The sequence below is a fragment of the Hyperolius riggenbachi genome, chromosome 5 (genome assembly GCF_040937935.1).
Source record: "Hyperolius riggenbachi isolate aHypRig1 chromosome 5, aHypRig1.pri, whole genome shotgun sequence".
Classification (NCBI taxonomy): domain Eukaryota; kingdom Metazoa; phylum Chordata; class Amphibia; order Anura; family Hyperoliidae; genus Hyperolius; species Hyperolius riggenbachi.
Window position 1 is genome coordinate 141,227,615 of NC_090650.1, and position 24,656 is coordinate 141,252,270.

The 24,656-nt window shown below is 43.3% G+C and overlaps 2 protein-coding genes across 2 annotated transcripts in view; one reads left to right on the top strand and one right to left on the bottom strand.

Moving 5' to 3' along the window:
* The window catches only part of ZDHHC3 (zinc finger DHHC-type palmitoyltransferase 3), a 321,718-nt gene extending 317,705 nt beyond the window's left edge, over positions 1 to 4,013 (bottom strand). The window contains exon 1 of the mRNA XM_068236325.1: positions 3,910 to 4,013. The gene's annotated coding sequence lies outside the window, so the exon portion shown is untranslated. The remainder of the gene's footprint in view (positions 1 to 3,909) is intronic.
* Positions 79 to 12,270, top strand: LOC137519331 (exosome complex component RRP42-like). Its single transcript, XM_068238284.1, has 4 exons — positions 79 to 224; positions 3,516 to 3,639; positions 9,957 to 10,112; positions 12,117 to 12,270. Exons 1-4 carry the CDS (start codon positions 79 to 81, stop codon positions 12,219 to 12,221), a joined length of 531 nt encoding a protein of 176 aa, XP_068094385.1. The 3' UTR covers positions 12,222 to 12,270.
* The last annotated feature ends 12,386 nt before the right edge of the window (positions 12,271 to 24,656 follow it).

Genomic DNA, 24,656 nt, shown 5'->3' on the forward strand with positions numbered 1-24,656 from the left:
TAAGCTGCTGGAAGTCTTAATCCATGTAGATCACCTAAACTGAAGTGCAGATGTATAGAAGCACAGGCTTGCTGAAACATGCTTTTACTGTACAAGCTGCAGAATGTCTCCAGGGTGAATGGAGCTATGATCTCATGTAGCCTCCTGCTGAATGGTGAGACCCCTAGAGGCCATCATTGGTTCTTTGTGGCGCTTATTAAGCCAGAAAAGCATGACAAGTGGATGTAAACAGCAAAGTCTTTTGACAATAACTTGTCTGGCAGCTTAACAGAAACAACTTGGTAATATCATCCACATAACTTAATCTTTACAGAATAGCAGCCCTAATCAATAATGAAAGTATGCTGACTTATTACGTTTGTTGCCGTAAGGAGATACAGTGTGGTAAGGTAACAGCCTTATTGCTTTACAAACAGCTTTCCTCTCTTTGATTGCAGGACCAGATTTGCATTTACCTACCTTGCCAATCCCAGGAAAAACAATAACTACTTTTACATTTGTTTAATTTGGCTGCCAGTTGTCCTATTTAAAGCGTGAGATTGCTACAGGGAAGCAAAGTGAGAGAGTCTGCACAGTGGGAACACAGAAGGCAGAAAAAATTAGTCTCTAAACCCCATTCTACACTTTACAGAATATAATATTTGTTTTCTCTGGAGCTGGGTTTTAACAGTACACTAAAATTCGTTAAAATGGCACTGTAGTAAGTAACATATAGTAGCATGCAGACAATCATTGAGGACAACCACTTTTACAGTAATTGTCCTGGTTTCAGCATTAGAAAAACTTCCTAGATCTATATATTGTTGTATATTGGTATGTATCCCTGACAGTGATGTTTAGCCTTGGCTGTTTAGCTATGCGTGATTCAGTTATATTTTGTACTGGCTTTTAGAATTCTCTGTAAACCTCTTTAATTTCAGTGGAACTACTAGTGACATAATATTTGGGGGTTGAGTGAGTGTTAATTTTTTCTACAGGCTTGCTTTAAACAAATAAGATGTGCCTGAACGTATCCTTTAATATCTACTTTGTGCACAGAAACTGTTGTTTGCTCCACCCGTGTTTCACACGCTATTATGTACAGCATTTGCTATGCTGTCAGTTGTTTTACTTAATTCACCTATTAACGGTTTTTCCTTTTATAACTGTTATTAAATATTTGACTTGTCCATGTGTAAGTTTAAATAAATGATCTAAGACATCTAGGATCTCTAGATGTGCTGGATATTTCACCCTTGTGGTGTATACGTCAAGGATAGGGAGTGCCAGATCTTTTTTTTACCTAGTTTGCTTCACCAAGAGAATAATGTGGCATGTTTGTTCTGAGGACTGAGTGATTACCCTTTAAAGGAAACCTGAAAGGATCAGAAACAGGGCCCAAAAACCCTTTAAAAAAAAAAAGTTTCACTTACCTGGGGCTTCTGCCAGCCTCCTTTAGCCGCCCTGTACCTGTGCGGCCTTGGAACGATTCTCCGGTCCCCTGCCGCGTTTAGGTTTAGGTATCGCCAACTTTCAAGTCTATGGCCACTGCGCCTGCACGGCCCTGGCCGCATGCAACCTCGTTCGTGCTCCCCTTCGCCGGGAGTGTCCTGTGCTGTACCAAGTAAGTGAAACTTTTTTTTTTTTGTCCTTTCAGGTTTCCTTTAAAGAGACGCTGAAGCGAGTCTAAATTCACTTTTTTAAGTCATGTTAAGAACTATAACCCCTGCTAAACTGCCACTATCCCGCGGGAAAACGAGGGGTTTATACCCCTCAAATCCCCTCTCCTAACTCTGGGGAGCGCTTCCTGATGAGACAGAGCTTATGACTGTAGCTTTGCCTCTCAGCGCGTCAATGCCCGCTAATCACCGCCTCTCCCCACCCCTCTCAATCTTCCTTCACAAAGGGGCGGGGGAGAGGCGGTGATCCGCGCGGCGATTGACGCACATGGAGGCAGAGCTGCAGCTGAAAGCTCTGCCTCCATGAGCAGCAAAATCCATGACCAAGAAAGTCGTGGATTTTGCAGGGGGGATTTGGGGGGTATAAACTCCTCGTTTTGCCGCGGGATAGTGGTGGTTTAGCAGGGGTTATAGTTCTTAACATTAAAAACGGCAGTTCAGAGCGGTTTTGCAGGCGTTTTTGTTACAGAAGTTGTTCAGTAACAGCTTTACTGTAACAATATCTGAAATCTACTACACCAAAAACTCTTCACAAAACCGCAAAATGCTAGGTGAAACGCTACAGAAAAATAAAGTGTTTCAAAATCTGCTAGCATTTTGCGGATCTGCTAGCGGGTTTTGGTGCGCACCGGGCCTCAGTCTTAACAAAATAAGATAAACATTAAAGTCCTATTCAATTGTATCTAACCTTTGGCCACCCTGGGGTACGGTTTATCACTCTCTAAAGTTACTCACATACTTTAATAAACACCTAAAAAAGGAATCCCAGGCACTGTCCAAATTCAGTATTTAATGTTAACCGCAGATTTGCAAGTTCATACGACAGTGCAGACATGCCTTAAAAGCCTAACAAACTGTTAGGAAAGTGCATGCTCTAGGGGTGAGGGAGCCAAAAGCACAGGTCAGACCGGCACTACAGCCGTTTCGTGTCCAATCAGACTCTTGTTCACATGTTGGTCTGGCCGCCATGGATCCTGTTGACATTTTCTTTGTTTGCCCTTGTCGTATGGTGACCTGCACATGAGCTTCCCTACTTAAAGGGATACTGTAGGGGGGTCGGGGGAAAATGAGCTGAACTTACCCGGGGCTTCTAATGGTCCCCCGCAGACATCCTGTGTTGGTGCAGCCACTCCCCAATGCTCTGGCCCCGCCTCTGGTTCACTTCTGGAATTTCTGACTTTAAAGTCAGAAAACCACTCCGCCTGCGTTGCCGTGTCCTCGATCCCGCTGATGGCACCAGGAGCATACTGCGCAGACACAGACCATACTGGGCTTCTGCTATACACTCCTGGTGACATCGGCGGGAGCGAGGACACGGCAACGCAGGCGCAGTGGTTTTCTGACTTTAAAGTCAGAAATTCCAGAAGTGAACTGGAGGCGGGGCTGGAGCATCGGTGAGTGGCTGCGCCAACACAGGATGTCTGCGGGGGACCATCAGAAGCCCCGGGTAAGTTCAGCTCATTTTCCCCCGACCCCCCCCCTAACAGTATCCCTTTAATAGGTGTGTACAAAGGAGAAGAGCCTTCTAAAGTGTTTGCTAAATCTTCATAGATTGATTCTGTGTTTTGTTAATTAGGTGCTTTATAACTGCTTTATAACTGCATAAAATTCAAAATTTTCCATTTTCAGAAGTTTCTCAGTTGCCTGAAAATGTAGAAGAGTTTTTGTTAGGAACATAAAATTTGGCAAGTAAGCAATACCAAACAAAATAGCACGGCCATTGTTTTACAATAGTTGCAAGTATATTAGGTATAAGACTTTTTAATCTACCCTTATAGAGCGGGCATCTACTGTATAATTTATCCCAAGAACAATATTTTATGTAAACTAACTGTTCTTACTGTTTGTGTAAACTAGGATACCAAAGGTGCGTGTTCTGGAAGATGATGAAGGAACTAAAGATATTGAATTGTCAGATGATCCTTATGATTGCATGCGTCTGAGTGTAGAAGGTGTCCCTTGTATTGTCACGCTAAGCAAGGTAAATATTTACTCATGCACGGATTTGTAAATGTCTGTAGCTTGTCTTCATACACTTCCTGTTTCTAAAGATATTGAAAAGAGCATAAAGGCACTATTTAAAATGAACCCTTAAGCATTTCTGGTATTACGTTAAAGTGGACCTGACCTCTAAATATCAAATTAAACCATTGCAAACCTTGTTTAAAACTGTAGGCAAAAACATTAGTATATATGGCAACCAATATTTCAATAAACTCTATAATATAACATACATGAATTCCCCCCTCACCTCTATGACGTTCATTGCCGTGGCACTGAAGCACAGTACACTGGGGTACTTTGTTTTGGGCTGTTTACAGCCTGTTCTCCCCTCCCTCCTCTGTGAGCTCTCTGCTTCCCCGGAGCTGATTACACGCTGATACACTCAGTGTCGAGAGGAATGTCAGTCTCCGCCCCCCTTCCTCCGAGACACTGACTGAAGACGCTGGAGAGAGGTGGATGATAGGACCTGCTGCTGACTGCTGCAATAGGAGAGAGAGGTGCTGTGTTTGTGTGTGGATGCAGTGTGTATATGTATGTGTGCATGTATGTATGTGATATAGAGCATGTGTGTATTTATGTATGATGTGTATGTATGTGTACAGAGCATATGTACAGTATGTATGTGTACAGGGCGTGTGTGTGTGTGTGTGTGTGTGTGTGTGTGTGTGTGTGTGTGTGTGTGTGTGTGTGTGTGTGTGTGTGTGTATACAGAGCGTGTGTGTGTGTGTGTGTGTGTGTGTGTGTGTGTGTGTGTGTGTGTGTGTGTGTGTGTGTGTACAGAGCATGTATGTATGTGTACAGAGCATGTGTATGTATGTACATAGAGCGTGTGTGTATGTATGTACATAGTGTGTGTGTATATGTATGTACATAGAGCGTGTGTATGTATGTACATAGAGCGTGTGTGTGTGTATGTATGTACATGGAGCGTGTGTGTGTGTGTATGTATGTACATAGAGCGTGTGTGTATGTATGTATGTATGTATGTGTACAGAGCATGTGTGTATGTATGTACATAGAGCGTGTGTGTATGTATGCATGTGTACAGAGCATGTGTGTATGACACGATTGAACGTCTTTGCTGGTCAAATCTGCCGACACGATTGAACGTCTTTGCTGGTCAAATCTGCCGACACGATTGAACGTCTTTGCTGGTCAAATCTGCCGACACGATTGAACGTCTTTGCTGGTCAAATCTGCCGACACGATTGAATGTCTTTGCTGGTCAAATCTGCCGACACGATTGAATGTCTTTGCTGGTCAAATCTGCCGACACGATTGAACACATTTGCTGGTCAAATCTGCCGACACGATTGAACACATTTGCTGGTCAAATCTGCCGACACGATTGAACACATTTGCTGGTCAAATCTGCCGACATGATTGAATGTCTTTGCTGGTCAAATCTGCCGACACGATTGAATGTCTTTGCTGGTCAAATCTGCCGATACGATTGAATGTCTTTGCTGGTCAAATCTGCCAACACGATTAAACACATTTGCTGGTCAAATCTGCCGACACGATTGAATGTCTTTGCTGGTCAAATCTGCCGACACGATTGAACACATGTGCTGGTCAAATCTGCCGACACGATTGAATGTCTTTGCTGGTCAAATCTGCCAACACGATTGAATGTCTTTGCTGGTCAAATCTGCCGACACGATTGAACGCATTTGCTGGTCAAATCTGCCGACACGATTGAATGTCTTTGCTGGTCAAATCTGCCAACACGATTGAATGTCTTTGCTGGTCAAATCTGCCAACACGATTGAATGTCTTTGCTGGTCAAATCTGCCGACACGATTGAATGTCTTTGCTGGTCAAATCTGCTGACACGATTGAACGTCTTTGCTGGTCAAATCTGCCCACATGATTGAACATGTTTTCCTAAGATTTTGTACTGAAATCTGGTCGTGAATTGGCCTGTGGTGTATGGGCATGTAACAGATCTCAATGGACAATTTTGAAACCTCGCACTGCCAAGGGCAAATTGCAGTGTAAAAATCACACTGGCAGCAGAGCACACACAAAAGCAGAGTATAAAGCTGACAGAGGATAGACAATAATACAGAGCAGAAAAATGACAGGCTGGAAAACACAGCAGACATTACATACACAGGCACAGCCAGATGACATCACTGTAATTGTACGCTATCACAGGCTAATTTGCATACTGATTGGAGAAAGGAGCTGCTTGAGGAAGGAGGGGCTGGAGGAAGTAGAAATCAACTGGATGGCACTGTAAACTTGCCAACCAACATATGGCTGCACACACTGCACTAGAAAGCAGTAACAGAAATAAGGACATCTGACAGGTATATTACAGCAAACATACATTTTTATTAATTAAAGCAGTATTAAGCAACACATCAGATATTTTTACAGTGTCAAATTTTAAGGACAGTTCCACTTTAAGCATTTAAAGGGTATTACTTTTACTTACTTATTTTTTTCTCTGCTTAAGTACTTTTCTGGGAAATCTTTCTGCTCCATTTACCCTTAATCTCTATTGCCTATTGTTGCGTCTAAATTCAGCAGGTCCCTGCGTACGTCAGTGGTCTCTAATTACACAATTCTGTATGGTACAACCTTCCTGGTTAAAGAATGGGTGAGGCTGGAAGGAATATGATGCTGGAGCCATGAAATACATTGCTTTGCTATTGAGGCCACTAGTTATATAGTAAATTTTGAAATAAAATTCCACTTTTATTAAAGAAAAAAACTGTAAATACATCAGTGCTGCTCAACTCTTTTTGTTTATATGCCAGTTAAACTACAGCAATATAACCTCTGTCAGAAGATTAACCTATTACTTTAAAAGTGAGGCAGTCTTCACGTCACTCATCGGAGTAGTCCAGACAGGTTGAAGTGACTTGCAGTCGACAGAACATGACCACTGAAAAGGCAGTTTCCATCTCAGTTTCAGGAGGTGCATGTTCTTCACTGTCACTAGATTGGATACGCAACTAATGATCAAGAATGGGAAGGTAGTGGAACCAAAGCTGGTCTTCACATAGTTATCTTAGTTCGTTATCGTAATAACTCCAGTCTAACAGATGTATAGTAGACATGGTATGCTTAGTAGACATGGCATTCTTAACTTTGTAGCACAAGTTGAAAATCCTGCCAGCCGTTGGTCTTCAACTTTGTGAAAATCATTCTGTTTTAATTTGTAGACGGTTAAATTGCACTTTTTTGCCAGCACAAATGTGTAATATCTTTAGAGTATAGAATGCCAAAATATTTATCTCCATGTATGAGATATTGGCTGCACAGGATAGGCAATCTTGTGACTCATATTCCACACCTGCACTGACTGACTAATGGTGATGGTCAGTAGTAGTGCTGGTGTTTTCGATTTCGGAATCCTGTATTTAGAAACCTGAATTATGCCGAACACTGCACTTCAGGATCCACGGTAGTGGACTGGATCACAGGTTTGTGGTCCACGTTTCACTTCACTTTATTCTGATGCTTCTTCCTTCCAAGCTGGAAGTTGGAAGCATCAGTCACACGAGGCACGGCTTGAACTGCAAGTGAGTGACCACCCCAAGCCAGTCCACTGCTCTGGGTGATGAAGTGCGGTGTGCGGCATAATTTAGGTTTCCAAATGCAGGATCCCGAATTTGAACACCAACACTAGTCAGGAGGCTGACAATCCCAACTGACACTCTCTGTTAGCAATACAGTACTGTAGAATAGCTGTGTTTAGTATGCAAGAAAAAAATAGTGTAAGCAACTTAAAACAATGTTTGCCATGAATGCTTACAAAGTGTAAAGATCAGCTAAAGAGATTGAACTTCATCGTAGTGGTTACCACCCATAGACTATGGGCCATATGCAAGTAACTTTTTTACCTGAGTTTTCTCCTAGGAGATATTTTCACAACTTTTAAACCACCAGCAAACAAGAAAATACTCAGAATAATTAGGTTATTTTAAATCGAAGATGAAAAATTATCTTCTAGGAGAAAACCTCAGGAGAAAAAGTGAATTGCATATGGCCCAATATGTCTGTTTACAATCTCTATTTAGTATGAGGGAAATTCTTAATGGTTTATTTAGATTTTAATCTCCTTAGTACACGCTATACACTATGTAGCTGAGGTTGAAAGGAGTTGAAACAGGTTATCAGTCTTTTCGGTTGCATTTACTCTTTTCAGCCTCCATGCCACAAAGTATTATGAAATATGATTTCAGCAGTTCTAGATGTACGCAGTGGTCCCAAAGGCAAAATGAACTCTTTGCATGGTGATCCCGGCATCACCTGAAACAAGCATACAGCCAGTGTGGTCAGAATCTAGTCACAGCACTGTATACTTGTTCTGGGTCAGTCAGAAGTATTAGCTGTTTGGGAGATCCAGACTATATTCATTGTTTAAAAGGAATACATATGGCAGCCTTTATAGTCCTCTTAGCAGAGGGTCATTTTAAAAAGGTAGTATTGTACTTTGCAGTGCTTTTACCAAGGGACTTTAAGGTTGCATGTAGTTAGCTACATAAAATCCTTGTGGTTCAGGGTCTTCATTATTTTATTGGGTGCCCTGTACTTGTAGGACGAGGCTCAAACAGATTGCAGTATACCAGCCTTTCAAAACAAGGTACAGGATTCAACTAGTTATATAGAAGCACTATGGATTGCTCCAAAAGATTGCCACATTTATGGCCCACATGAAGTCTTAAGTCAAATGAGCTATTTAGATTCCGCATTGTAGTAGCTTTACAAATGGAAATATGATGCTATGTGTTCTCATGTACATTCCTGCTTAGCCCTAGTGAATTTGATTCCTGCTGTCATGCCTCTCCTCCTCCTTTATGCCAAGCCTTTCCTTCACCAGCCCCCCTCACTCCAAATCCCTTGAATATAATTGGCTGGCCTCTGCATAAAAAGCGAGGCCAGTCAGGTATCAGGTGGGATAGGGGAGGGAGTTGGTAGTCAAGTCCATATTTAGATTCCGCTATCATCATAGGGGCATGGTAGGGATCAGCAGAGATCTGTGGCACCAGCCAGTGTTCATGAAGTTGGAAGGTTGCCTGATGCTTAGCCTTAATACCACACATACTTACTTTAATTGCTCACTAAGAACTTTGGCCTTACCTGTTTGTGATAGACGGTAGTTTGGTGTATCAATCTGAGGATGAAAAAAAGAGAGCAGTAAATTGTTACCTCTAGACGACAAAAATGTAAGAACAAACATGTTAGTAATAACATTACGCTATCACTATATTCTAAAAGTATAGATCTTTAATGTATTCTCACAATAAAATCCACTCACTAAAAAGTATACATTCTGAAACACTGAATACATGTACATGCACCTAATCCTATTTACAAAGCATTATAAGCAATTGCAAATGCCTAATCATATCTAATGCTGTATGCCTTGTAAATTAGATCTTGGCCTAGAAATTAGATATTCTATAAAGTCTCTTAGACAAGACCGAGAACGTTTATATCGCACTTTTCTCCTGGGGGACTCAAATCGCTTCAGGGCTACAGTCACTTGCTCCACGCTCAACCAGGATCATTACGGAGCCTTGCTCAAAGACTCCTTATTGTTTTACATACTGACTTGAGTCGGGAATCGAACCAAAGGCAGAAATCCCTCATCCCATAAATTACACTCTGCCTATTATACAAATGTTGTAGCTAAATACTCTAACCCTTACCTACCAAGCTCGGTTTAATGTGGCCCCTCCAGATCATTACAAACATAATTTCTGTTCTGCAAGCAAACTGTCTGCTCATCCACTAGTCATCTCCTCCTATTACTAAATGTAAGACTTTTCGCTAACCACTCTTTTGGAACATAATTCCACAATCCACTGAGCACTTATCAAACCCCCAGATATTCAAGCACAACCTTAAAAGCTACTTTGTTAGGCAAACATTTAAAGTGGGATTAAACTCCCTAAACTATAATTGAAGTACCTACTCTTAGGTACCGTATATTAAAGAACATTTGAAAGTAAGAACATTTACTTTCAATGCAGACAGCAGTAAAAATGTGCACTTTTCTTATCTGCAAACAGACTATAGGCAATCCTCGCTACCCAGGGAGAATTCTCTTTGGTTCACTGGTTGAAGGAGGATTCCCATTGGTCTGTTGAGTCCAGTCTATAGTCACCATATCGATATATCTAAGTTTGTACTGCTTTTTGTATTTGCTTTTAAATTTTTTTGCAGAGTATTCTTAAGTGGACTCACCAGCAGCTATATAATTGACAGAATGTTTCTGTGATAGAGAAATATAATTCTTACATTTTATTTAAGATATCATTTTGTTTTGTACAGATAGGTCATCGCCACGTGGTAGATGCCACATTACAAGAAGAAGCCTGCTCTTTGGCCAGCCTCCTGGTTGCTGTAAACAGTAAGGGTACTGTGACGTGCATAAGAAAAATGGGCAAAGGCAGCCTGGACCCTGAAAGTATTTTTGAAATGATTGAGGTAAAAGCATAACTGGTTTTTTTTTTGGGGGGGGGGGGGGGGGGGGGTTGTTTGTTTTTTTGAGAAATTGAAATCTGGTGCACCAAAAATACAATACTGTCCACAATCAGATTGTGAGCAATGCTTAACCATACATGGGCTGATGTGGTGGACTGATCCTGTTTCTGCACTAAACTGATCCTGTCGACAGGACATTCAGTGTTAATTCCGATTTCAACACCCGCACCCAACTAAGATAGTTTCTTGCACGAATAGCTTGATAATTATTGAAAACAGACTTTAACTACTGCATAATGTCTCATTAACATATCTGTTTTTTGTAAATTAAAATAGCATCACTACCCACAGCTTTTATGAATATTCATTCATGTAATTTTCTCATCTTTCTTCGTAGGGTTCTGATTACGAACCAGGTCATTGTATAATCAGCAAGACACATGTAGAACTACTCCATTTTCACTTCCATCAGTGTTATTCTAGTGCACCTTTAATACTGGTTATTCATAACTTTTTTTTTTTTTTTTTGTTCCATTAAAATGTTCTCTTTTACTTCCAAATTAGAGAAATCTACCAGAAGGCCAAATGGATGTGGGCACTCTTTGTAATTAATGGGTTTGGCTTTCTCAGTCAGACCTTAAATTCACTAAAGGTGTGCATACATCTAGCGATGTATGGGCAGATCAACCAAGAGACAGATCTCTCTCTGATCAGATCTGATCAGTGAGAGACCTGCTGGCTGTCCATACACCACAGGTCAATTCCCGATCGACTTCAGCATGAAATCTTGTGGGAATCTGCTTTTTTATGCCGCATTCGCTGTCTCTGTTGCTGTCTCCTCAAATGTTAATGCTCCTTCCTCATCATTGGCATCCCACATGGCTTCTATGCATAGCACATCACACACACCAGTGTGTCAGCCATGTGGGACCCAAATATGCAGAAGAAGAAGCAGCTGGACTCATTGGCTGGACAGGTGAGAGCTTTTAATGCATGGGGGGGGGGCACATTAACATTTAGAGGGACAACGGTGGATCTGTCACTTGTCACCCATATCGCACTGCGTTACTGCCGTGCACTTGGTCGACCACGTCAGCCTGAGATTTTTCCAGCTTGCTTGTTAGATGCGACAACTTGCTTGATGATTTGCATTCTGCCATAGGCCAAAATGCGGTTTGCGATTATAGTGGCGCTCAGTGACTAATTTGAGCAATAGCTGAAGCTCAAATTAGCAGAAAAACAAGGTAAATCGGCTGCAACTCAGTGGGAAAAGTATTTAACACGACCATTTTCAGCAGGAGCAGCGTGAGCCGTCTTTCCGCTGACTGCAGAGGAAATTAAGACTAGAAACAGAAACTGGCATTAACTGTTTTTGAGTGGAACGCCTAAAGCAGGGGTCCCCAAACATTTTGGGTCGAGGGTCGGGTCAACATACTTCAGACTGCTGGAGGGCCGGAGTATACATAAAATGATGTATAAGTCTTTGTGGACCAGACAGTGAAGCATACCCAGGTGACAGCCTGCAGTCCAATTGGACAGCAGTGTCACCTGATGTGGAATTTGATTGGAAACCAGCGAATTACTGCTTTCTGGCTTCCATGTTGATGGGTGGTGCAAGCACTGCTATTCTATATGCGGACCAACAATATTTAAAGATGTCGCTGACAGCATCTATAAGTAATACATTTTGTGTGTGGGGAGCCAGTAAAAAAGCCTCAGGGGGCCACACTCGGTCCGCGGGCCTTAGTTTGAGGACCACTGGCCTAAAGTAAAGCTATCATTGTACGTAGAGAGTGTGTAAACTCTGAACCGTTGTTGTGGCAAAAGATCTTGTGACCTGTCAAAATTATGCACAAGTGCGTTTTATTACTATGAAAGAATGGGGGAATCAAATTGATTTATCCTGACTACTGCATATTTATTACAAACACGCGGTGCACACATGTAACCGTATGAGGTCAGATGTAATACGGCATCTTGGAGTTTAACTGTTTTCTTTCTTCACAGACAGGAAAGCGTGTTACAAAGTCCTTACACCTGTCTCTGCAGAGCACATTGAACCAGGAAGAAAGTGCTGGGAAAAAAAGACAAAAGATTGGCTTCCTGAGGTGAACTGTGATATTTGATATTTTGATGGAAAATAAAGATATTTTTTACACAAGCTGGTTAGTGTTTTATTTACGTCCCTGTTTCTTTGATACAGAAATGCTAAGCAAAAAAAGCTGCCTGAGGTGTGTAGACTAGCGGCACATGTATGTATTCTCAAACATGGCTGCATTTTCTGCCATGCGTTGAGGCAACATAACTCCCTAATAACTAGTGGCGTAAATAAATAGTGGTGGCATTACCTATAGCAGCCAGTAGAGCTATGCAATCCATGTCTGCCTCTCAAGGTTTATTGATTGATCAGTCTTTAGAACACAGCCAAATAGTAAGAGCCTAATGCCTGGTCCGCACGATGCAATTTCCATCAGATTGACAGTCGGATTGATCATTTCCGGCCTCTCCGATCTGATTTCTGATCAATTTTGCAATCACTTCTATACAAAATCAATCAGAAAAATGATCGGAAATCAGATTGGACCTGTTGGAAATTGTTTCGACCATCAATCTGACTGGCAGTTGCATGGGAGTATACCAGGCATAACATACACACGTAGATGGCAAACTAATAGATCCCACTCTGATCTGAATCTCAGAGAGGGATTGAATTCTTCCACACACCGCACACAGATTTTTAATAAATGGTCATGAAATCTTTTAATCCACAATGTTGCACTGATTTACTGCTGCTCTTGTGCTTCCTTCGATCGATGGAGAATTTCCATCCGATCAATAATTTTGTATTGATTTTTAGAAAAATACATTGAAATTACAATTGATGCGGCATAATCTATTCTCAGATTCCCTCGAATCTGCTGGTAACAGACCATGAAAATCGATGCATGAATGGCCTGCATAAGAGGACTAGCTAAAAAAGTAGTTATGTTCCATCCCAGTCTGAAGAGAACAGAACATAATTTTTTTTTTTTTTTAATATTTATACTGTTTTCAGTAGAGCAAGACCCTTTACTTAGTTTAACATTTTTTTTTTATTTTTTTTTTAGATTTTTCTCAACGTTTTGATTTTTCTCAGTAGACAAAATGTGTAAGTGAAACTGCTAATTTCCAGTAGCCAGACAAAGGTCAGCTTTCAATTTCAAACTTTTACTGTAGATTTTTTTTTATTTTGGCTGTGTGCAGCACATTAAAGGGATACCTAAAGTCAGATTTTTTTTTTTTTTTTTTAAAAGCAGTTTTACTTACCTGGGGCTTCTACTGGCCCCCTGCAGTCGCCCTATGCCCTTACGCCTCAACGATCCTCCAGTCCCCGCCACGGCTCAGTTTCGCTTTCTGCGACATAGCATGTCGCCAGCCACTGCGCCTGCTCTGGCCACAGGAGTCCTCGTTCGCACTCCCGTTGCCTGGAGCATCCTGCACAGGCGCAGCACGAGAAAATCTCTACTGAGGTTGCAGTAGGCTTGGTCACCGAAAGCCAAACTGAGACGGGGGACCGGAGGATTGTTTAGTACCAGTGTGGGCACAGGGTGACTGCAGAGGGCCAGTAGAAGTCCCAGGTAAGTAAAACTGCGTGGCGTGGACTTTTAGCTGGACTTCTGTGCCCCCGCCGGCCTGCCGAGCCACACTGCACATTGCGGGATTCCGAGCGGCTTTTGCATCCAGCCACATGACCTCCTGCAGCTGGAGAGGTTCCCCTCTGGAGGATTCTGTGGCTACCTACTTCAAGCCCCTTTACATGACAGCTACAGCGGCCATTAATGCCTCAACCAGGACAGAGGAGTTCAGCACCATCACGGCTTCGTTTGCATCATCTGAAACAGTAAGGTCATACAGACATACATGAAACGGTACCCGGATGGTAAGATAACGCTGACGCCCTGCATGGCAAACTGGCTTCTTGCTGTATATTGCTGTCTACATGCTCTGATGCGATATTGGCTTGCACTGCTGCTCACATGCTTCTGCTGACTATGCTACTTGCTCATGTGCTTTACTCTCAAACTCCATCCAACCTGTTTGATTGATTGGTCTAGTGCCTCACCGGCCACCAACCCTTGGTTATACTGCTGATCACTTTGACCTAATACAGCCGGTATTTGGAAGCACCTGGGTACTGAACTTTTATGCATTCATGGTTGGTCCTTTTGAAGCAAATTGGAATCTTGCTCCTAATTTTTTGCCCTTGGATCCAGCAATTTAGAACTTTTTGTGATAGTGTGAATGTGAAGGTACCAGCATGGTCGCAGGGTGGCCACCCAGCTAATTTTTATAGTTGTTTATATATGTGCGTTTGTTTTTGTCCCTTCTCTTTTGATATAATAAAGTAATATTACAATTTTTATATATTCAAACGCTGTTTGTGTTAGCTTCACTCTCCACTTCTCCCTCTATCCTGTCGTTTATTACTAAGTAAAACTGCCCCTTTTTTATCTGACTTAAGTATCCCTTTAATAGCAAGCCTCCCTAACACTGCTACTGCCTACTGAGTGTGCTCTAGTGGCTGCCTTGCAAGCGCTTTGAGTCCAACAGGAGAAAAGTGCTATACAAAAAAAAGGAATTATTATTATATATTTTTACTTGTCATTTAAAAAAATAATGTTCATGCAGTTCTGCTATTCACACATTACACTGCATTACATGATCAGACAGGCGAAACCACTAAGAGCAAGCTCACACTTGGTACGCTTTGGGGGCGATCAGTCGGCGGTGGGAAAAGTGCTAGTACAGTGGATCCCTATGAGGGTGATCCCACCGCAGCATTGCAAGTTGCACTGCATGCAACATTTTCTGAGTGATTGCACTTGAAGGACTGTTGCAAAATCCCACATTCCTTCAAAATCTCTTATCTCTTCCTATTCAGTCAGTTTGGTGTGTTATTCCCTCTTCATAATTCCTTCTTAGTGTGTTGCTGGAAATGTAATGTTGCTTATGAACAATCTTCCAGAAAAAGCATCAACACCAATATATCTTCCACCACTAGCACAATTACTCCATCCAGTGCACAGCTTGATCAACAGTGACTATCTCCATTGCAAAAGGAAGCTTACCAGGTCTACAAAAAAAAATCCACATGCTGCAGAAGAGACTGCCAGGGGTAAAGTTCCAGTCTGCAGCATTACCTTACCACTTGGAACAGCGGGTGGACCCTCTTTTTTCACTAATCAGAACACTGGCATACCCGCTACTCCCCTTGCAGGCTGGAAGGCTGAACTATGTGTGTGGCTGTCTTTTCAAATACAGGAATAGAAAAAAAAAATCCAGAGTTATAGATCACAACTGCAGGGAATACCACTTGAAGGATGCCCACAGACATAATACTTTGACTGATCAGGTAGAGCTAGTACCATGTGTTAATATTAATGTCAGCTGGATAATCCCCATTTATTGCAGCACTCCTGCCTAAAGTTTCTTTGCTGAGGCAATGGATTTTCCACTGTCTATAAAGCCCAGAAATAGTATATCAGTATGCCTTAGATTATAAAAGGCTTGTGCGCACACTAAATAATACTGTATTTGGTCAAAACAATTGTTCTGCAAAATCTTGGTCCAGAATCAAATGTGCGTACAACTGCTTCATGACATCGTTTAGCTAAATGACAAGTGACAAACCGCGCTACAGGATGCCACTTGCTCATGGGCCATCCAGAGTTTCTCCTCCATTAAGCTGTACATGCCACTCGGCTATATCCAAATGTGTGTCTGTACAGGGCTCATTCTCCAAACTTTTGCCCTAAGGATTGAACAAAAGTTGAAAAGGGTTACCTTGGATGAGCACATGTATGATGCTTAAGGTCCCGTTTGGCATTTGTTCTGTTGTCATGCACGGCTACAGGGATTCGTGTTTGTGATGCCGAAAAAAGCTGCCAACCATCAAGTTTTTTTTTTCTTGCACGCAATTTTGCCTGAATTAATTTCAAAAGGCTGCACTTCCCTGCCCAAATACGTGTGTGGGTAATCATTCCAACAGTCAAAAGAGGGATCCGCACACAGTCTTCAAGGTACAATGTGCTTTTATTGTTCCAATGCACACATACAGGGAGTGCAGAATTATTAGGCAAGTTGTATTTTTGAGGAATAATTTTATTATTGAACAACCATGTTCTCGATGAACCCAAAAAACTCATTAATATCAAAGCTGAATATTTTTGAAAGTAGTTTTTAGTTTGTTTTTAGTTTTAGCTATTTTAGAGGGATATCTGTGTGTGCAGGTGATTATTACTGTGCATAATTATTAGGCAACTTAACAAAAAAACAAATATATACCCATTTCAATTATTTATTTTTACCAGTGAAACAAATATAACATCTCAACATTCACAAATATACATTTCTGACATTCAAAAACAAAACAAAAACAAATCAGTGACCTATATAGCCACCTTTCTCCATCCCTCAGCTGGGACACGTCCTTCAGGAGTTTGGGCACGCCCAGACACCTGCTGAAACACATCAGAAAAGGATTAAATGCTCCCGCCCTCCCTCTAACCTCCAGTGTATTTGTGTTTCCGCCCGGAAACACACGGAAAAGTAGCTCCTATTTCTTATTTTTTTCTCACCGGAGGGTGAGTTTCTTTATCCTAGGCGGTAGTACCTTAGTGAGCCGGGGACTGGAGGAGTCCGGAAGAACGTGCTGCCGCCGCCGCCATTGTACTGGACACCCTCGGGTGGAACAGGGTGGGCCAGTTTCCTTCCTCCTGCGCGTCTGTCCGAAGCCGGCTTTTGACGGAGGACGCAGTGGTGAGGCGCATGACACGCTTCCGGGGAGAGGGAAGCAACCGGCAGTGACGTCAATGACATGCGCATATGAAAGGACGCCGGGGAGAGTCCGCCATGGGGCATAATGGATTCGGCAAACGCTTCAGCGGCCTCCGCGTCCTTAAGCAGTGCACCGACAGCTACCACACTAACTGCAGCAACGTCGGCGTCCGCATCCTCAGCCTCCACAGCCAAACAATCAGATGGTAGGGTGAGTGGGAGATTTCTTCTCCCTTTATGAAACTTTCCATGGAGTTAAGTATTGAATGGAGTTTCTTTGTCTCTGTTATTTTTTGCAGGCCAAGGTGGAGTCTAAATCTGGTGGCTCTAGTGATAGGCCTAGATCTAAGAGATGTTGCCAATGTCTGTCAAAATTGTCTTCCAGTTATAGGAAGAGTCTATGTCAGAAATGTATTGATGCAGTTATAGCCTCAGAGTCATCAGCTATATTTAAAAATGTAATGCGTTCAGTCAATAAGGATATGACTGAGACTTTAAGCAAATTTAAAGAGTCTATTTTGTCGGGTTCCACTGGGGTCTCTGAAGCTGGGCATTCCTCTGCTCCTATTGTGTCCATTCCTCCTCCTACCACAGGTGATTTGGGCGAATCAGACCCTCCTGCAGGCCCTTCTCAGTTACCAGTTGATTTTGGGGGGGCTCTGAGGGAGGATGAAGAGGAGGAGGAAGAGAGGGAGGATTTAGAGAGCAGGGGTAATTTCTCTGAGCTTGAGGAGGGGGAAAATGATCAATCAGAGGAGGACTCGGATGAAGAGTGTAAAAAGCCAGCAAGATTTTTGTGTAATACAGACGAGGTTAATGAACTACTTAAAGCTGTATACACCACTGAACAAATTATGGAGGTTCAAAAGGAACTTTCAGTTCAGGATCAGGTTTATTCCGGTCTGGCGCAGCAAACGGGTAGAGTTTTTCCTTTTCACCAGGCTCTTAAAGACATTATTGCATCGCAATGGCAGGAGCCGGAGCGACGATTGTTTATCCCAAAGTTAGCGAAAAGAAAATATCCGTTTGCTCAGTCAGACATGGAAAAATTTACAAAATGTCCAAAGATTGATGCTTCGTTGTCTAAACATTCAAAAAATGCGGACCTCTCCTTTGAGGACGCTGGGGTTCTTAACCTCCTGAGCGGTCTGGACGAGCTCAGCTCGTCCATCACCGCCGGAGGCTGCCGCTCAGGCCCTGCTGGGCCGATTTTTATCAAATAAAGTGCAGCACACGCAGCCGGCACTTTGCCAGCCGCGTGTGCTGCCTGATCGCCGCCGCTCTGCGGCGATTCGCCGCGAGCAGCGGCGAAAGAGGGCCCCCCTAGCCGCCTGAGCCCTGCGCAGCCGGAACAAAAAGTTCCGGCCAGCGCTAAGGGCTGGATCGGAGGCGGCTGACGTCGATGACGTCACTCCGCTCGTCGCTATGGCGACGATATAAGCAAAACAAGGAAGGCCGCTCATTGCGGCCTTCCTTGTTTATTCTGGGCGCCGGAGGCGATCGGAAGATCGCCTCCGGAGCGCCCTCTAGTGGGCTTTCATGCAGCCAACTTTCAGTTGGCTGCATGAAATAGTTTTTTTTTTATTTAAAAAAAACCCTCCCGCAGCCACCCTGGCGATTTAATCAGAACGCCAGGGTGGTTAAAGATGTTATGGATAAAAGAATTGATTTATTACTCAAGAAGGCTTGGGAATCTGCCTCGTTTGCCTTCTTACCGAGTGTGGCAGCTACTTGTATATCCAGAAATTTAAAAGTATGGATGGAGAATTTGATTTCACATATTACTTCAGGTAAAGCCTTAAATACATATGTCAAGTCTCTACCGGTGGTTTTGAGGTCGGTGGCTTTTCTGACAGACGCGGCGGTGGAAATTATTAGAGTTTCGGCCCGCACTACAGCTCTTATCAATTCTGCCAGGAGAGCGCTTTGGCTCAAGACCTGGGAGGGGGACTTGACATCTAAAAATAAATTATGTTCGGTCCCCTTTGAGGGGAATTTGCTTTTCGGGAGTGAATTAGAGAATATTCTTTCCCGTTCAGCTGAAAAGGGTAAGCAATTCCCCAGTAAACGTAAACCTTTTCAATTTAAAAAACAGGGAATTTTCAAAAAGCCTGGACAAAGGGGCGAGGATCAGCCCAAATCTCAGTCACAACAAAGGAAATGGTCTTTTCCAGCAGGCAAGGGGAAAGGGGGATTTGCCCTTGCTAAACCCAACAACCCCAAGGAAAATAAGTGACTCTCGGCCAGTGGGGGGGAGGCTTCTTTATTTTGTTTCCCAGTGGTGTCAAATAAATCCAGATCCTTTTATTTAAAAAATTATAAGGGACGGTTATCGTCCGCAATTTTTTGTTCCACCCCCCACCAGGGTCTATGTGAACAGTCTTCCTCGAGAACAGAGGAGGGCAGACGGTCTTCAAGCAGAAATTTCAAAATTAATTGCAAAGCAGGTAATACTTACGGTACCCCAAAAGGAAGAGTACCAGGGGTATTATTCCCACGTGTTCTTGGTGACAAAGAGTACAGGGGATTTCAGATTCATTCTGAATCTGAAGTCTCTAAACCCTTATTTAACCTACAGGAGGTTCAGAATGGAGAACATCTCCTCAGTAAAGGCCCTACTGCAGGGGAAGGAGTTCTTTGTGTCAATAGATTTACAGGACGCATATTTACACATCCCCATCGCCCAGTCGCATCAGAGGTTTCTGAGATTCGCAATTCAATCACAGGGACAGTGTCGCCATTACCAGTTTCAAGCACTCCCCTTCGGAATTGCGACAGCCCCTCGAATTTTCACGAAAGTGCTAGCCGAGGTAATGAAGTTTCTAAGGCTTCAAGGAATAGAGATAATTCCTTATTTAGACGACCTGCTAATTTTTGCCAAAACAGAGCAGACGTTAATACAGCACAGAGACCAAGTAATCCAAACTCTAACACATTTGGGATGGATAATAATCAGAAATCCCACTTGACACCAACCCAGACAATTGTGTTTTTGGGCTATGTAATCGATTCGATAACAGGCAGGATTTTCCTTCCCACAGTAAAGATAGAAAAATTACAGTCAGAATTAAGAGACCTTTTACTGTCACAAGAAACATCCATCAGAAACATAATGAAAGTTTTGGGTTTGATGACAGCAGCACTCCCGGCGGTCTCTTGGGCACAGTTCCACAGTCGGGGCCTGCAAAGGTGGCTACTAGCAATCTGGGACAAGACTCAGGAATCTCTAGAGAAGATAGTGCAGATCCCGGGTCATGTAAAGCAAAGCTTACATTGGTGGCTGGACATTTCCAGTCTAGTTCAGGGCAGAGTGTGGAGACAGGAAGACCCAGTCAGAGTTCACACAGATGCAAGTTCATGGGGTTGGGGGGCCACGACCCTAGGTTACCAGGCACAGGGGACATGGTCCAAAAAGCTGGCAAGAAGCCCGTCCAATCTCAGAGAGCTTCGGGCAGTGCTGGAGGCCTTTTTTGCTTTTCAGGAAATTTTACGGAACAGGCATGTTCTGGTGTTTTCCGACAACGTTTCCGCGGTGGCGTATCTCAACAAGCAAGGGGGCACCAGATCAGTGAGTCTGTACCTCTTGTCCACAGAGATTTTTTGCTGGGCAGAAGCAAATCTGTTGTCGGTTGAAGCGATTCACATAAAGGGATCCTTAAATGTGGAGGCGGATTATTTGAGCCGCCACGAACTCGATCAGTCGGAATGGGAATTGAATCAGGACGTTTTCCTCTGGATAACAGGAAAACTAGGTTTTCCAGAGATCGATCTTTTCGCCTCTCCAATCAATGCAAAGATAGCTCAGTTTTTCTCTCTCCACAGCAGTCCGAACTCTCTGGGATTGGACGCACTGTCAGTACCACGGACATTCAATCTAGGCTATGCCTTTCCGCCCTTAAAGTTAATTCCACGAGTCTTAGAGAAGGTGCAAAAGGAGAAGGCAAACTTGATTCTGATCGCACCTGCCTGGCCCAAGAGGGTTTGGTTTGCCACACTCTTGAGTCTGTCAGTTCAGTCTCCATTACCACTCCCGTTGAGGTCGGATCTGTTGCGACAGGGGCCCGTATTTCATCCCAGGCCGGAGCTGTTCAATCTTTCGGCCTGGATCCTGAGAGGCTAATTCTTAGGAATAAGGGGATATCTGAGAAAGTGATTGATACATTATTGAAGTGTAGGAAACCTATCACGCACAAAATTTATAGGAAGGTGTGGAAGGTGTTTGATTCATGGTGCGTGTCGCATAATAGAATTCGATCTGAGCTTGGTACTATTCTGGACTTTCTCCAGGAGGGTCTGGAGATGAAATTGTCCCTCAGTACGCTCAGAGTGCAGTGTTCTGCGTTGTCTATTCTACTAGATAGACCTCTGGCACAAGAAAGGTTAATCAGAGATTTTTTTCGAGCAGTACAAAAATCCACTCCTATCAAACAAAAAATTGTTCCACAATGGGATCTTTCCCTGGTCCTCAATATATTGACCAAAAGCCTTTTTGAACCCATTGAGGAAATCGATCTAAAATTTTTGACGCTTAAAGTTATCTTTTTAGTTGCAATTACGTCGGCCAGAAGACTGGGAGATCTTCAGGCCTTGTCTATTAAGGATCCGTTTTTGACGATTTTTCCGGACAAAGTGGTTCTCCGGCTTGATCCGAATTATTTACCGAAAGTCTTGTCGGATTTTCACAGATCACAAAGTATTATTCTTCCGTCTTTTTGTGACAAACCTTCTTGTGCTAAAGAGTCTGAGTTTCACTGTTTAGATGTAAGACGTGCTATTTTGGCCTATTTGACAAGAACTAGGGAGTTTAGGAAGACATCTCATTTATTCATTTTATATGGTTCCAAAAATTGTGGGCAAGCATCTAGACAGACTATAGCTAAATGGATTTGTGAGGTGATTTCTTTGGCCTACAAGATTTCAGACTCCACCAACGGGTATTAACGCCCACTCAACTCGTGCATTTCTACATCATGGGCGGAGAGAGCGGGGGCTACAGTTCAGCAGATATGTCAGGCGGCGACCTGGGCAAGTCCGTCCACCTTTGTCAAACACTATAGAGTGGATGTGCTGTCGCAACAGGATTTGTCGTTTGGCAGGAAAGTGCTACAGGCTGTAGTCCCTCCCTAGGTGGGTCATTTACTTTTCCATCTCTCCTGAAGGACGTGTCCCAGCTGAGGGATGGAGAAAGCACCTGCTAGACTTACCGGTAGCGGTGTTTCTATCCTGAAGCTGGGACACTGTCCGCTACCCTACCCTTCTGCGCACTTTCCTGGCGTCTGTTCCTGTTAGAGGTCACTAGGAGGTGCTTCGCTCCTCTCTTCTTTCCTGGTGTGTCCGGTCTTCAACTTTTTATACACTGGAGGTTAGAGGGAGGGCGGGAGCATTTAATCCTTTTCTGATGTGTTTAAGCAGGTGTCTGGGCGTGCCCAAACTCCTGAAGGACGTGTCCCAGCTTCAGGATAGAAACACCGCTACCGGTAAGTCTAGCAGGTGCTTTCTTTGCAAGGACACTCAAAAGCCTGCCATCCATGGATTCTGTCAGTGTTTTGATCTGTTCACCATCAACATTGCGTGCAGCAACCACAGCCTCCCAGACACTGGTCAGAGAGGTGTACTGTTTTCCCTCCTTGTAAATCTCACATTTTATGATGGACCACAGGTTCTCAATGGGGTTCAGATCAGGTGAACAAGGAGGCCATGTCATTAGTTTTTCTTCTTTTATACCCTTTCTTGCCAGCCACGCTGTGGAGTACTTGGACGCGTGTGATGGAGCATTGTCCTGCATGAAAATCATGTTTTTCTTGAAGGATGCAGACTTCTTCCTGTACCACTGCTTGAAGAAGGTGTCTTCCAGAAACTGGCAGTAGGACTGGGAGTTGAGCTTGACTCCATCCTCAACCCGAAAAGGCCCCACAAGCTCATCTTTGATGATACCAGCCCAAACCTGTACTCCACCTCCACCTTGCTGGCGTCTGAGTCGGACTGGAGCTCTCTGCCCTTTACCAATCCAGCCACGGGCCCATCCATCTGGCCCATCAAGACTCACTCTCATTTCATCAGTCCATAAAACCTTAGAAAAATCAGTCTTGAGATATTTCTTGGCCCAGTCTTGACGTTTCAGCTTGTGTGTCTTGTTCAGTGGTGGTTGTCTTTCAGCCTTTCTTACCTTGGCCATGTCTCTGAGTATTGCACACCTTGTGCTTTTGGGCACTCCAGTGATGTTGCAGCTCTGAAATATGGCCAAACTGGTGGCATCTTGGCAGCTGCACACTTGACTTTTCTCAGGTCATGGGCAGTTATTTTGCGCCTTGGTATTTCCACACGCTTCTTGCGACCCTGTTGACTATTTTGAATGAAACGCTTGATTGTTTGATGATCACGCTTCAGAAGCTTTGCAATTTTAAGAGTGCTGCATCCCTCTGCAAGATATCTCACTATTTTTGACTTTTCTGAGCCTGTCAAGTCCTTCTTTTGACCCATTTTGCCAAAGGAAAGGAAGTTGCCTAATAATTATGCACACCTGATATAGGGTGTTGATGTCATTAGACCACACCCCTTCTCATTACAGAGATGCACATTACCTAATATGCTTAATTGGTAGTAGGCTTTCGAGCCTATACAGCTTGGAGTAAGACAACATGCATAAAGAGGATGATGTGGTCAAAATACTCATTTGCCTAATAATTCTGCACTCCCTGTATAATACACACCAAATTGTCTCAGCCAACGTCATGGCTGAGACAATTTGGGGTGTATTATATGTGTGCATTGGAACAATAATAGCACGTTGTTCCTTGAAGACTGTATGCGGATCCCTCTTTTGACTGTTGGATTATTGCTGCTACGGGTTCAAGCACCAGCACTGCTCTACTATAGGTGTCCAATACTTTCAATTGAATGGGTAATTACTCCAAATTGCCCCTAGTGAAAACAAGCCCTTGGAGCTATTTTACCCTAAAAACCGCCAGCGATTTTGGAGTGATTTTATAGCAGCTTGGTGTAAAGTAGCTGATAGGATTTCTTTGTCCAAGTGCTGTTCAAAACCCTGGAAAGTGCTGGTAATCAGAAAAAAATATTTTAAAAGCCCTCTTTGTGTGAAACAGCCCTTGAATATTCTGTGAGATGGAAACTTATAACTCATGACATTGAATCCTGCAATCAAAGTTTTAACTTTCGAAAGATTGAAGAGTAGATTGCATAAATGTGAGAAATAGAAAATCACTTAAGGGCTCTTTCCCACTAAGACATTGCGTTAGATGCGATGTTAAGGTCGCATAACGTACTCCTAACGCAACGCATGTGAGCTTTGAAGTTGGACGTTATATAGAGCCGCGTTATGAGTCTCTTGATGCGTCCGCGATGCGTACTTTTTTACGCATACTATCGGAGGAAAACGGCGCATGCGGCAAAAGACTGGAGACTATGTGATCGGAACACTCCGCATCATTTGGTCCCGCCAGCAATCGTAGCACAAAGCAGCCGCTCCAGGAAGTAAACACCACAAAAAAAACCACAGACATTACTGAGCATGTGCAAACAGTCCAACGCAGCAACATATACGAGTATAACGCACAGCATGCTGCACTTTCATTTACCGTGCTGCGTTTATACTCAAACGCAACGTGGGCACTGTGAACAGCCCATTGATTTTTCAGTGCAGTTGGGCTGCAGTACAGGATGCTCTAACGTGCTCCTGTAACGTCCCACTGTGAAAGCAGGCTAAAAGTATTT